This window comes from Cervus elaphus, chromosome 22 (assembly GCF_910594005.1).
Source record: "Cervus elaphus chromosome 22, mCerEla1.1, whole genome shotgun sequence".
Lineage (NCBI taxonomy): Eukaryota > Metazoa > Chordata > Mammalia > Artiodactyla > Cervidae > Cervus > Cervus elaphus.
In genome coordinates this window covers 20,071,961-20,085,859 of record NC_057836.1, presented here as the reverse complement: position 1 = coordinate 20,085,859, position 13,899 = coordinate 20,071,961, and the positions used below count along the sequence as shown (strand labels likewise).

At 40.1% G+C, this 13,899-nt stretch overlaps 1 protein-coding gene across 4 annotated transcripts in view; it reads right to left on the bottom strand.

Moving 5' to 3' along the window:
* Window positions 1-2,370: 2,370 nt before the first annotated feature.
* Window positions 2,371-13,899, bottom strand: part of TMEM52B (transmembrane protein 52B) — a 23,037-nt gene continuing 11,508 nt past the window's right edge. Inside the window, exons 1-6 of one of the 4 annotated variants that reach the window (XM_043882445.1) lie at window positions 12,376-12,478; window positions 11,840-11,986; window positions 9,545-9,588; window positions 7,130-7,168; window positions 6,365-6,531; window positions 2,371-4,604 (exon numbers count right to left, since the gene is read on the bottom strand). In XM_043882445.1, the coding sequence (XP_043738380.1) occupies window positions 4,360-4,604; window positions 6,365-6,531; window positions 7,130-7,168; window positions 9,545-9,588; window positions 11,840-11,893 (549 nt within the window). In that variant the 5' untranslated portion in view covers window positions 11,894-11,986; window positions 12,376-12,478 and the 3' untranslated portion in view covers window positions 2,371-4,359. Of the gene's footprint in view, window positions 4,605-6,364; window positions 6,532-7,129; window positions 7,169-7,527; window positions 7,570-9,544; window positions 9,589-11,839; window positions 12,479-13,899 lie in introns of those variants that run through there. The other 3 variants (XM_043882447.1, XM_043882448.1, XM_043882446.1) reach the window with 3 other exon arrangements.

The following is a 13,899-nucleotide window of genomic DNA, read 5'->3' as shown; positions in this document are numbered from 1 at the left end:
TGTCCATCACCAACTCCCAGAGCTTGCTCAAACTCATGTCCGTCGAGTCAGTGATGCCATCCAACCGTCTCATCCTCTGTCATCCCCTTCTCCTCCTGCCTTCAGTCTTTCCCAGCATCAGGGTCTTTTCCAATGAGTCAGTTCTTCAAATCAGGTGGCCACAGTATTGGAGTTTCAGCTTCAGCATCAGTCCTTCCAATGAATATTCAAGACTGATTTCCTTTAGGATCGACTGGTTTGACTGCTAAACACCTTAGAAAATCCAAATCCAGACAAGAGCATATATTGTAAAAATCCTAGTTAACAATGATGAAAGCCAAATAGATTGACTGGTAATCACCCTAGAAAACCAAAATTAAGCTAAATATATAGATTAAGCTATAGAGTTTGAATAATGAAGCTTCATAGGCAGGCTGCAGGATGTTACACATATTTACACCATTTGAACTAAGAAAGGGGTGGCAGAGATTCTTCACTGCTTAAAGTGACAGAACAGTAATGTAGAAGTCGTATTTCCTAACTACTTTATTATTCATTGTTGTCAGTCTACATACACCTTAGAGTTCCCCTGAAGAGAAGAAGTGATTATCATTCATTTCATCACCGCCATTCCACATCCAGTCCCGCATCCCTTTTCAGGCTTTCATCACTTTTAACTAGGATTTTTACAATGTATGCTCCTGTCTGGATTGAAGACCTGCTTTTTCGCACTTCAGCTAAGACCTTAGACTTCTATCAGTGTCTTTCTAAAACATTGAGCATGTGGAATTCTCCTCCTAAAAGACTTTCATGACTGTCTTCAAGTTCAGTGTAGGACTTACTGAGTACCAGGCTTAGCAATGTAATGTTTTTCTTCTTCAGCTTATGCTCACCCTTCTTTTTAGAATATATAATTCATACTAAACTAATGTGCAATAAAGGGAAGAAATGAATAGAAAGTGAACAATTGAAAAATAAGCAAGAGGAACAAGGTGAACAGAGAACTGGTTAACTTACTTACATCCATATATATATATGTAAATAATCATTTTAACTCAAGAGCTTCCAGACTTACATCCTCCTGCCCAGACCCTGAATACCCAGAGCAGCAAATTCAACAATCTCTGGGCCACTTCCAGTGGCTTATTTTATAAACGCAAAGTGTAAAGGTCCAATGTGGAATTTTTTTTTTCTTTTTTTTTTTACAAATTGAGGATTCCCTCACTCATGAGGAAAATGATTTTTCTCATTGGCACATCTGAATCTTCCTTGTTGCTTTATTGTATTAGACCTTATCTCAGAATAACTTGGTTTATATTTACCACCAGCTGCCTTTCCCCCATCTTAGAAATCCCTGAATTTAATTCCCCTCTAAATGAGGTCTCCACTAGTCTTCCGCATCCTCAAAGACAGGTATACCTTCCACACATTGGATCAGGTCACTGATTCAGAATTTAATTTTCCCTTACAAAGTTTCCCTACCCAATCCGTCAGCAAGTCCTGTCCCCAGAATATCTTTTTGACTGCAGCACTGCTCAGGGATGTAGACATTGGGAAGAGATCAGTTAGCTTCATTGAACCCACATTTAAAGTTTGAAAGATGGATATTGAAGTTTGAAAGGCAAGAATTCTGGAGTGGGTTGCCATTTCTTTCTCCAGGGGATCTTCCTGACCCACGGATTGAACCAGGGTCTCCTGCCCTGCAGGCAGATTCTTTACCATCTGAGCCAGCAGGGAAACCCATGAGGATAGTTAAGAGGGGTGAAACAAAATTGAGACCAGTGGTGAAAGTGATTGAGCTGATGAGCAGATGTCTTAGACTGAGTAAAGAAGTGAAGCCAAATAGCTGCTAATGGCTTGTGACAAAATGGGAGGGGGACAGAGGTGGGAGACTCTGTGTGGCTGAGGACAGGGCAAGGGGGAAGGGAAAGTGAGGCAGAGAGATCTCTTTAGAACAGGATCTTTACAGGCAGGGTTTCTTTCAAGATCTCCTCGTACCTGAGGACATTTTAACTTCTGTAAGACTGTAGCATCCTGAAGGTTGAAAGGATCTAGAGTACTTTATGGAATATGTGACACTGAAGAGGTTCATTTGGCAGTGCAAAACAAGGCCCTCTTGGGTGTTATTAACAATTCATGCATTTAACAGTTTCCAAAGGCAGTGTCTTAAATGACTCAGAATAAAGTAGATCACCAGCAGATTATACTCACTTAGAACATTTTCCATCCTGGCTCATTGAGTGTTCCAAGAAAGGGTTTAATGAAGTGGTGCATTAATCAGCCACCCCTGGGTCTGTATTGCTCCCTGAAATGGAGCTAATTGACTAATAAACAAATTTTCTAAAATATTCCTTACCTCTACACAGGATATATCAAGACGGATCACATGTCTCCAGCTATTTACCTCAACAACAAATATTTATTGATGAAATAAAGCTACATGAGGGGTGACTTAGCAATAACACAGCAGGGTGACTGGCAAAAGGACAAATCAGAATATAATTCTCAGCAGCATCTTAGGAGGCAAGTGAAAATAAATTGTCAAAAGTAAGAGTAACAAATGCATGTGTATAATAATTTACAAATCTTGTCATTTCTAGACAGCTTATTTGATTTTCACAACTATCATCAGTGCTGTTATTATCCCTTATTTTACAAATAAGAAACTGTGCTTGAAAGAGTTTGGTGACTTTCCTAAGGTAACTGGAAAGTAGTTTTTCCCCAAATGTACTTCATTTCCTAAATTTTCCAGTAACAGGACATTTTGGAGGTAGCGTGTTATGTGGACACGTTAGCAATGCAAGAGCAGGACGGTGCCCTGGGAAGGACTGCAAACAGTTAGTGCTCCAAAGATCGGAGAGGTACGCATTTGCTAGGCTAGAACACTGGAGTGGGTTACCATTTCCTCCTCCAAGGCGATCTTCCTGATCTAGGGATCGAACCTACGTCTCTTGCATCGGCAGGCGGATATTTTACCACTGAGCCACCAGGGAAGCTTTAGGTGCCAACAGGAGAATGCACTTCTACCAAGGCTCCACCAGGTGGCAGTGAAGGTCACCACTAGAAGCAAGTGTTGTCACTATAGACAGGGCTTGCAAGCAGTCAAAGCAGAAACAAGGAAAGAGGCAAAACAATGCTATTCTTTTAGAGTTACAAAAGCATGCGTGTGCATATGTGTGCATGCCTGCATGTGCGTGCATGTGTGTGTAGGGCAGAGGAACTAAAACATGAATGGAACTGTTACTGCATTCTATTCAGTTTCCCCTACTGTTAGTGGGTAGAAGAATGAAAGAAAGACCTTGATATTTGCATTTCAGTACTTTACTGTGCCCTCTTAGCCCATGTCTGCAATCCCACCCCTGGATTTTGGATGTCCAGTGAGGTATTACATGATGTCCCAAATTATCACTGTCATTTAGCATAAAAGTGAATGTTCTCACGAGAGGAAGGGTATGTGAATTCAGTGCATTAACAGCTCCGGCTGTACCTATACGAGAGTCTTTCTCCACAAGTGTCCACCACCTGTTTGCTGCTAAGGAAACCAGCAACTTGCAGAGTCTTCTGGGGAAAGGAACTCGATAGATGAAGGAATCCAAGGTGCCTCTGGTGCTTTCCAGTTCAGCGGTAATCAGCATCGCTACAGGTTAATTGCAACTTTTTTACCCCTGGATAAAGAAGAATTTTCAACAAGAGCATCCCATAGCAGAAAATAGGTGCATCTGGAAATGAAGAGCTAGAATCTATCTTTCCCACAGAATGATGTTTAGATGCCATCCTAACCCTTCTGAAAGTTAGTAAAAAAATTTTCCATTTGTCTGTGAATATCTACCAACCCTGAGGACACCTCCAGTCCATTAATAAAGCCAGATTTCAGGGGGTGGGAGGGATGTTCAAGAGGGAGGGGATATATATATACACATATATTATATACGGCTGATTCATGTAGTTGTGCAGCAGAAAACCAATATAATATTATAAAGCAATTATCCTCCAATTAAAAATAAATTAAAAAGGAACTTCTAAGGTACTATGACTACTATACTTCAGCAGATGAGACATTAAATTACAGAGAATTTGAATCACTTATAAATGCAATGTTTTCCCTATAAATCGCTTATAAATGCAAATTATTTTGGTGTGCTAATTTTAAATTGTGTTGCAAGCAGGAACCAAAGAAGGAATGTTTAACATATTACAAGTGAAAATATGTGTAATATAGTAACTGTTACTACTAGCAACTGGTGGCCATGTCTGTTTATAATTGCATTTCTCTGGCTGGGTCTACAGGCTTATCTCAAATTTAACATAAACTAAAGTTTTAGTAATTTGATTTGTTACAGCTAAATAAAATACAATGGTAAAAAAAAAAAAAGGTCCCCTTCAATTAGAAGAGTGTTGTACTCCGGGAGACTCTTTATCCATCGGGGGCAGTTGCTTTTCTTCTGGCACTGATGGTAGATCAGGTGCTTTCTGTCCGCATCTTGAAACAGTGAATCGAGTCATGCGAAGTGCTTCCTCATACCCTGGGAGGGTGTCCAGAGAGGAGGGCAGCTGGCCCAGGGAGCTGGGGGAGTGGGCCACAGCCAGGATCCTTCGAGCCGCAGGGCCGAACACTGATTGCAGGGCTGGGCAGGAAAGAAGGACCAGAGTTCAAGTACATGTGGCATCTTCAGAAACCAGAGACTTACAGCACATGCAGTTCCCCTTTATTTATATTATTTTATTTAAAGGGTGTCTAGCTTCTGTCCCTCTTATTTATTTACTCATTGGCTGCCCTGGATCTTCGTTGTTGCTCACAGGTTTTCTCCAGTTGTGGTGAAGAGGGGCTACTCTCTAGTTGGACGTGGGTTTCTCATCGCGGTGGATTCTCTTATTTCAGAACACAGGCTCAGTAGTTGAGGAGGACAGGATTAGTTGTCCCACAACCTGTAGGATCCTCCTGGACCAGGAACTGAACCCGTGCCTCCTGCATTGGCAGACAGATTCTTTACCACTGAGTCCCCAGGGAAGCCCGATCACCCTTCATTTTAGACAAGTGTCAAAACTCATTGTCACTCTTGGCAACAGATGTTATAAAAGTCATGTGAAGCTTGCGTAGAAACCAACTTCCCTCTTTGCTTTCTCAAATAATCTAAAATGTGTCCCCACATCTCATAACCCCTTTCTTTCCCCTTTACCAATTTAGAACCCTTTATGCCAACCCACTGAAGTTGCAGATCCCTTCAAAGTAATTGTTTCTGCCTATTTATCTTTCCCTGTGGACTGACAGTAAGAAAAGAAACAGGAAAAGGTGAACAATATGCTATAGCGCTCTCTCTTTTCAAAATAAATATCACAGGATATTGCCACCTGCTGTTCTGCCCAATAGGTCACTCTCCAATTTGAGGGAAAGAATATAATCCAAAGAAGAGAACAGAGGGAAATAAAGGAAAGTGTCTTATAACTATTGAGTGTTGGGCCTAATATTTAACAGAGTAAGACCTGGTGAATAAAGAACTGAAAGTATGCCATGACTAATTTTTCTAAAGATAAAAAATATAGTATAGTTAAGAGAAAATATAAGTTTGGTTTTCACAAAATCTAAGATGTTTTCAAAAAAGGGATATGTGCAGTGCTTAACATAGTTTTATCAAAGTAATTGTTTATAAACTTGGAAATGTTTCCTATAAGACATTTCCAATATCATCTCTGACATTTCACTTCTTCCTTCATTCCATCATCAGACCAAAGGTACAGCATCCGTGAGAGACAAGGTCACCACACCATCAGGTGTCTGGAAATTAAAGCTGCCCCAAGATTTAGAATCTTTAATACTCTTCCCTCTTGGTACAGCGGGCTTTCCTGGTGGCTCAGCTGGTAAAGAATCCACGTGCAATGCGGGAGACCTGGGTTTGATCCCTGGGTTGGGAAGATCTTCCCTGGAGAAGGGAAAGGCTACCCACTCCAGTATTCTTGCCTGGAGGATTCCACGGACATGGAATCACAAAGAGTCAGATACAACCGAGTGACTTTTTCTTTTTCTTTTTTGGTACAGTGGATAAGAAAATCGACCGGACAACGCAGGGGACAAGGGTTCCATTCCCGGTCACATGTCACGGACCAACTCAACCCCTGTATCTGCTGAACTCTGCTTGCTCTACAGCCCGTGCCCCCCAACCAGAGGAGCCCTCGCAATGCGAAGCCCTCCCACCGAAGCCGGAGAGTAGCCCCTGCCCGGGGCAACTAGAGATAGCTCAGATGCAGCAACGAAGACCCAGTGCAAGCTAAAATAATACGTGAATAAATAAATAAGTCTAATACTGTTCGATCAATGTTTTTACACCTTCGCACTAGATGTTCTTTTAAACCTGGCTTCACTTGCCGTGGTACGCGTCCGGGTACTCACAAGTGACGGTGCTCTGGAGAGTGCTGTCATGGTCAAAAGCGATGACCGTCACTTCATAGGGTGCCCGGCCCTCCTCTTCCCCATTTTGCTGGCGACCCAGACAGCAGCGGAAGCACACAGAAATCAGACCACACAGGAGAAGCAGTGCCCCGATGACCACCAGCAACCTGCAAGGACCCCGCGGAGTAGTGAGGGCTCTGTGCTCCTCGTTTTGCTTTGTTTTTTAAACCAATTTGCATAATCAGTCTTCAATGTCTACATTTTAATTCTTGCTTGAATATTGTTTAGAATGCTTTAAGATTTCAGCTCCCAGGCTTTCCTGTCATATATATATATATGTGTGTGTGTGTGTGTATATATATATATACACTTCCTTATTTTGTCAGCAAAACTAAGTCAGTTCACTTGAACAATTCATGAGAGATTTAAATGCGATTTGGAAGGGCAGATTTTTACTGAAGTAATCTCCTCTCTGTGGCTATTTCTAGAGTTGACCCTGCGAAAGTACACAACAATCTGTTGATGTTGGCCCAGGAGATGGTATTGAAATAGGAAATCCTGCCATATTGTCACATAGGTTAGTGATGAGGAAAAGAGGTTTTACTCTGTGAGATGTTAGGTAAGTAGGCTCAATATCTCAGATTTTTCCCCCTGTTGTCAATATATTTAAAAATGAAAAAAAAAAAAAAACAAAACTTAAAAAATAAAACCCCTGAGAAAAGCTTCCTTTTAAATGTCTTTTTGGATAGCATAGCTGAAACTTACCATATATACCAGAGATGTACCCAATCTGTGGTCAGGCAGCTATGGAGAAAGAATAAAGATTTTATTTTGCAATAAAAATATAATCAATGCCGGTTATACTTTCAGAATCAGAACTATGAGTTACAAAATGGTATACCTTTATAATAAAAGGATTACAGATTATGTTAACTTCAGTGTAACCAGCTAAATCTATCATGAAGTGGGATGCCTTTAGTAGTGGTTTATGCATTTGTGCATGCTGTTGCTTCAGTTGTATCTGACTTTTTTGCAACCCTATGGACTGTAGCCTGCCAGGCTCCGCTGTCCATGGGATTCTCCAGGCAAGAACACTGAAGTGGGTTGCCATGCCCTCCTCCAGGGGATCTTCCCGACCCAAGGATCGAACCTGAGTCTCTTACCTTTCTTGCATTGGCAGGCAGGTTCTTTACCACTAGTGCCACCTGGGAAGCCCAGAAGTGGTTTATACCATCATGTAAATCACTATAAGACAGACTAAACTAGTTCTCATGAAAGTAATGTTAATACAACATGTAACCACAATCTTTGTAAACAGTTTTGATGACGATTATCAAGAAAGAACTTGCAGAGTAAGCTTACGAAGAGCGAAAATGAATGTGACAGTTAACGTTTGTATATATTTGAAGTCAATAGTTTAAACATAAAGAATATTTCAATTATAAGCATGAACATTTATAATTTGTTTTACAAGCTGTTGCAAAAAGGGCGAACATATAAACAACAGAGTCCTACTATATAGCACAGGGAACTATATCAATGACCTGTAATAATTTATAATGGAAAAGAATATGAAAAATATATATATATATAACTTAATCTTTTTGTTGTACCCTAGAAACTAACACAATATTATAAATCAGCTATATTTTGATAAAAAATAAAAAGCAGAAACAAAGGGGGGAAAAAGAAAAAGAAGGGGGTCACAATAAAACCATAAAAACTCCCACTATAAAAAGGGCTTTAAATTTTCACATCCAGGATCAAAACTGGTAAGCATATCCACTGAGGCCAAACAAGAAGGGGTGGGAGGGGAATGTAAAAACCAACTCCATCATGATGAAAGTTAATTAAGTACTCTGAATGAACTAGGGCAATTATCAATTTTCTCTACAGGATGAAGAAAATATGGATTACATAGGACAAGAAGTGGGATAAGTTTACAAGTGGGAAGAGGAGGGGAAGGAAAACATTTGTTTGTTACTAAAGATAATTGTTAATGTATTTAATAATCCTTTCTGATATAGTGATCTGTTGAAATCTATTGAAATCTACTTCTCTATCCTCTCTGCACAGTTGTAGACCATACAGTTTGTTTCATCAATGAACAGTGTCTCTAAGTGTCCTCACATTTCTCATTCATTCAAAGCCCCTTACAGTTCGACAGTGTTATGATTCTGATTCTGTTAAAAGTAACCCTTTTATGTGGTAGGTGTGTGAAACCTCAAAGAGCATGAGACAAGTAATGAAGGCCATTTCCATTCCCCCTGGGTTTAACAGACTTGGCTGTTGGGAAACTCTTTCCGTGGCTAAATATGTATTTTTCTTCAGCCTAAGCAAGTCTTTTATTCAAACTGCGCCTGCTTCCTTTAAACCATTTACTCCAAGAGGAATGAATCTCTTCCCTTTTTTATCTTGGTGTCCTGTGTCCACAAGAGTCCTAACTGTGACAGATTTAGATGGAAGGATAATCACCTCAAGTGAGAGCTAAATGACACCTGCAATAAATATTGTAGTTACTGTGGTTATTGTTTAGTCTCTAAGCTTTGTCTGACTCTGTTGACACCTCATGGACTGTAGCCCACCAGGCTCCTCTGTCCATGGGATTTCCCAGACAAGACTACTGAAGTGGTTGCCATTTCTTTCTCCAGGGGATTTTCCTGGCTCAGGGATCGAACTTGCATGTCTCTTGCATCTTCTGTGTTGGCAGGCGGATTCTTTACCACTGAGCCACCAGGAAAGCCCGATAAATATTAACATGCCCTAAAAAATAGGCAATGCTCTGTAGATCTGAAATGGTGGTTCTAACTCTGGCAATTACCCAAGTTTATCTGTCTGAGTCTAGTGAATTCTGTCTGTCCCAGTGAGTCACTGAGAAGCATGGGAAAGAAAATCTTTCGCAAATCTCCATGACTGTATAAACTGAGATTACGTGTGCAGTTTTGATAGGAAGATTGGCTTTGGAAAAAAAATGCTGTCAGCAGTATTACTTTGAGTGTTTAGGATGACAGGAATGCTTGTTTGTTTTTGGAGAACCGCGTCTGTGAGATTAGTGGGTGGAGGCCCATTTAAGTGGAAATAGGGAAATCACAGCTATCTAATGACATTTTGACCCTGTTTGGGGTGTTGATGTTTCTGTCTGTCTAGCCTTCCTTCCGCTGAGCACTCTCAGATACTTACTGTTGAGGACTGACACAGTTCTCCTCACATCTTGCCCGAGGAAGCTGTAGGAAGGGAAATAATCTCAGACAGGGAAATGGTCTCATTTGCTCTGCTCAGCAGCCTATGTGGCACCCTCATGACTGAGGTTAGCCGGTGAGGGTGAAGCAAATACAAGGATGAGGTCATAGGGTCAATCATGGTTAGGACTGTTTTCATCTCTCCTATGCCTGATCTTTATTAAATTCAAAGTGGGAAAACCTGTAACAGCAAATGTCTACTCTGATTTGGTTCTCTTTTTTTTGGTGGTGGAGAGGGAGCATCCCTGACTTTGTGAATGAGATGCAGTATTTATACCAATTTGTTCGTCTTAGAAACTTTCTCATCTGTCCCCCAGATAGATCCTTCAAATTCTCTCTCAGTTACAAGCTGAATTCAACCCCAGTGCTCTTTTTTATTTCCTCTGTACATCAATAACTCACTGGCAATACTTCAATCTAAAATTAAAAGTTAAAAAAAAAGCAGCTCAGTGCCTTCGTGGTGGTGATTCTGTATTTAATTCTGTGTAGTACTATTTACAATCCACGTAAAACATTTTGAAAATATGACTTAAGATTAAGCTGGATGTGTCATTCAGCTTGTTCAGAGGGCAAATATTAAAACAAAAACAAAAACTCACTATATAGGAGAAGAAGGGGAGAAGGGAGTGAAAGAACTATTTATTGAATAGCTACTCTCTGCCAGCCAGATTGCTAAGAATTTTTAAGATTTCATAACATTTTGGCACAATAACCATGCCAGTAAGTACTTTACTTTGAAATGTTAAGGGTCTAAGGCATAGAAATTTAAGTAACATGACTAACTGCACATACCTATAGATTTGGCCAGAATTCCAAATCAAATTCTATCATATGTTCATGTTGAATGAACTACTAGAACCAGAGACAAATCTGCTCTAACTCCTTGACATTGCTGTCAGGTCCCTCTACTCCAAGGAAAGAAATCTTCCACCCCCTCTTCTAGGTATTTTTCAGTTGACTTTCTCCTTCCAAGCCTCTCTAGGTAAATTTTTGTTCTAAAAACTGTTTCACTCTTCCAGTAACTTGGATGATTTGATCTTACAGGAAATCAACAGTAAATGCCACAAAATTTCTCTAAAAAGAGATGGAAATTTGTATTTCTTGAGACTTGGGAGCAGGGGACATGCAGACTCATGACATCGGGTGAAAAGGACTTGTAAAAGGACTAACAGCTGACTTCTGCAAAAATCACTTGAGAAACTCCTGGTTTCACTAAGGGACAAAGTATGGGTTTCCTCCACCCATCCACGGGACCTCGTTTTGCTTTCTTTACTAAAGGAAAATAAAAATAAAAAAGCCTAAAGTGGTTAGTAGATAAAACATCCCTTTTCAAGCCTGTTGCAAAAAGAGAAGAAATGAGAAAAGAAATTTGGAAGGGAAGGATAGGAAGAGAAGAGGAAGCAAAAAGAAAATACAAGAAAAAGATATGGTTTCAGGCACTCAATTAACTGGTATATAGGAAGCAAATAGACAGCACCCTTCCTGTTAGGAGCTGTACAGAAATTGGAAACCAACCCATTTCATCATTTGCTTTTCTTCTTAGTAGATTTCATAACTGAATAAACTTCTCTCTGACAATGGTCTGGAATCCCTCAGTCCAATGACCCTTTCTCAATTGAGTTACTTAGAATCTTCTGTTTCTCAATGGAGAGAAATAAAAGGTCCAAATTACTTTTAAAGAGTTTTCTCTCTCTTATCTCTGACCAGGAGGCACCTAAACTGCTAGAGTGGTATTAAGGCTGATGTGGGACATACCATTTAGGAGAATTATGTCCTTAGTTTTAATAATTTACTTGAGAACCTTTTTTCTTTTTTTTGACCACATGAGTGGCTTACTTGTTGGACCTTAATTCCCCCACCAGGGATTGAACCTGTGCCCCCTGCAGTGGAAGCATGGTGTCCTAACCACTGGGCCATCAGGGAAATCTTAATAATTTACTTGAGATTTTGAGGGCTAGGTGATAAGATGCTAAAAGAGAGAAATATACATAACAGACACTTCTAAATTGCCTTCGTTATCCTACTTGTATATATGTCCTTCTTTTCATTGATGTCATTAGTCACAGGTCACTATGTAACCCTATAATACTAAGGGAACGTTCTAGTTAATTCTTTTTCCCTACAACCCCTTTGGTTCAAAAGTATATGTCTTTCCCCCTCATTCATTTTTCCACCAGGTTCTGAAAGTTATCTGAGAAACAAACAAAAGTCTCATTCCTGCATTTTCATGACTCACCTGGATGAAATACACCAGGGCAGAGGCCATCAGGGCTGGTGACTGCAGTCCCATCTGGCTGGACTCTTACTTCTCCAGATCAAGCACTGGGCATCCGTTGTCTCCTTTCTGTGGTCCAGGCCATGTCTGATTTCTTGACCTAGAGGACTTAAGGAGAGAAACTTCTCTCAGCAATAAGTTGGTTTTTCCTCCTCTGTCTCTTTCTCTCCTCTCACTCTCTGTAGTTGTTATTTCCTGTAATTTTTCTCTCCCCTTTCATCCTAGCTTCTTTCTCTACTTCTGCCCCTGGGTTTAAGGTCTCTACATTTGCTTCCCTGCCCCTCCTTTTCTTCCATTCTACTTTTAGTCCTTTCTAGATGCCTTGAACTTTTTCCACACTGCCTCCAAAAGGATGCCTCGCAGGAAGGACATGTAAGTCCTGTGAATTAGGTATTTTTCTAGGCAGTGGTGAGAAACTGGACTTGAAGAAGGATCAAAGGGAGACCAAATAAAGTCTCTTTTCCATCAGAAAAGGAGTAATATTCTTGGCCCTTCACCCAAGCACTCCAGGATGACTGTTGCTGGTTGAAAGTCACCCTGCCAACCTCCATTCACACCGGCTCTCCATGTGATTAGCCCTCCTCTCTTGCTCTTGGAAACCACCCCCCTTCACTATGCTGATAATCAACTCTTCTGGTTCTGGGTCATTTATTCCTAGACACTGAAGTGGGGCTGAGAGGTTGCCAAATGAACTGGAAAGCTATAGCATCTTTGGAAAAGCAAGTTTGGAAATTAGAATTTCTGGATGCTGTCCTTGAAGTTGCCCTCCACACTGACCTCAATTCTCATTGAAATAGTGAAAAATCAAACAGACATTTCTAAAACAAGACTCAAGATCTATATGTCTCTCTCTCTCTCTCTCTCTCATATAACCTAAAGTCAGAGCCAAAATAAGTACCCATGGAAAGGACATAGAATATTTATAGAGATTCACCTCTCTAGGGACAAATGAATGTTTTATAAATGATGTGTGCTTAAACCAGTAATATTTTAATACAAAATATTAAGAATGTTTTTTAAAAATAAATTATTTCATAGGAAAATTGTACATTTGTTTACAGGGATCTATCTCATAAAAATTGTGGGAAAAAAAAAGCAACTTTCATATCCTTTCTAACTCTGAAAATCTGATTTTACTGAGTTATTGAGAGAAGACCACTGGGGGCAGTTGGTTCTAAAAGCCCTCACGCAGCATAACTGTGTGATATGAGAATGGAGAATATAAACTCAATTTTTTTTCTTAGCCAAGGAATTCAAATAGTGAGAGAAAAAGTTGGTACAATACTGATGATCCAAAATCATTCATTTTCAGAAATAAATGAACACTATGTCATTTTTAAAAAACATAACAGTATGTTCCAAATTTCAGCAGAAGAGGGGCCAGGTAGGAGGCGTTTTACAAGATAAAGGTGGCAGAATCTCGGCCCTTCACTAAATTGTCATATAGTTTCTCAGTCTTCAATTTTCCGATTCATAAACTAGGAATGGAATGCCCATGAGTCCTGCCCTAGATGTTGTTTCATAGAGAAAATACAATCAGAGACATGAAGGCATTTTGATTAGAGTATTTCTATTCAGAGTGTGATGTAGCATCATTTAGCTTGCTCTTCTCTTTCTCTTGTCAAAGAGACAGTGGGGCATCATGGCTAAGACTCCAGCTACATTGTCTGTGGGGTGAAATACTTACTTGGTCAGTTATTAGCTGTGGGATCTTGAGCAAGATATTACATCTCTCTGTTGGCTCAGTTGCATCCTATATAAAATGGATAATACTAATAATAATAATAATTGTTGTTGTTGTTGTTGTTCATTGTTCAGTCACTAAGTCATGTCTAACTCTTTGTGACCCCATGAACTGCAGCACACTTGGCTTCCCTACCCTTCACTGTCTCTTGGAGTTTGCTCAAACTCATGTCCATTGAGTTGGTGATGCCATCCAACCATCTCATCCTCTGCCTCTGCTGCCCTCTTCTCCTCCTGCCCTCAGTTTTTCCCAGCATCAGGATCTTTGCCAATGAGTC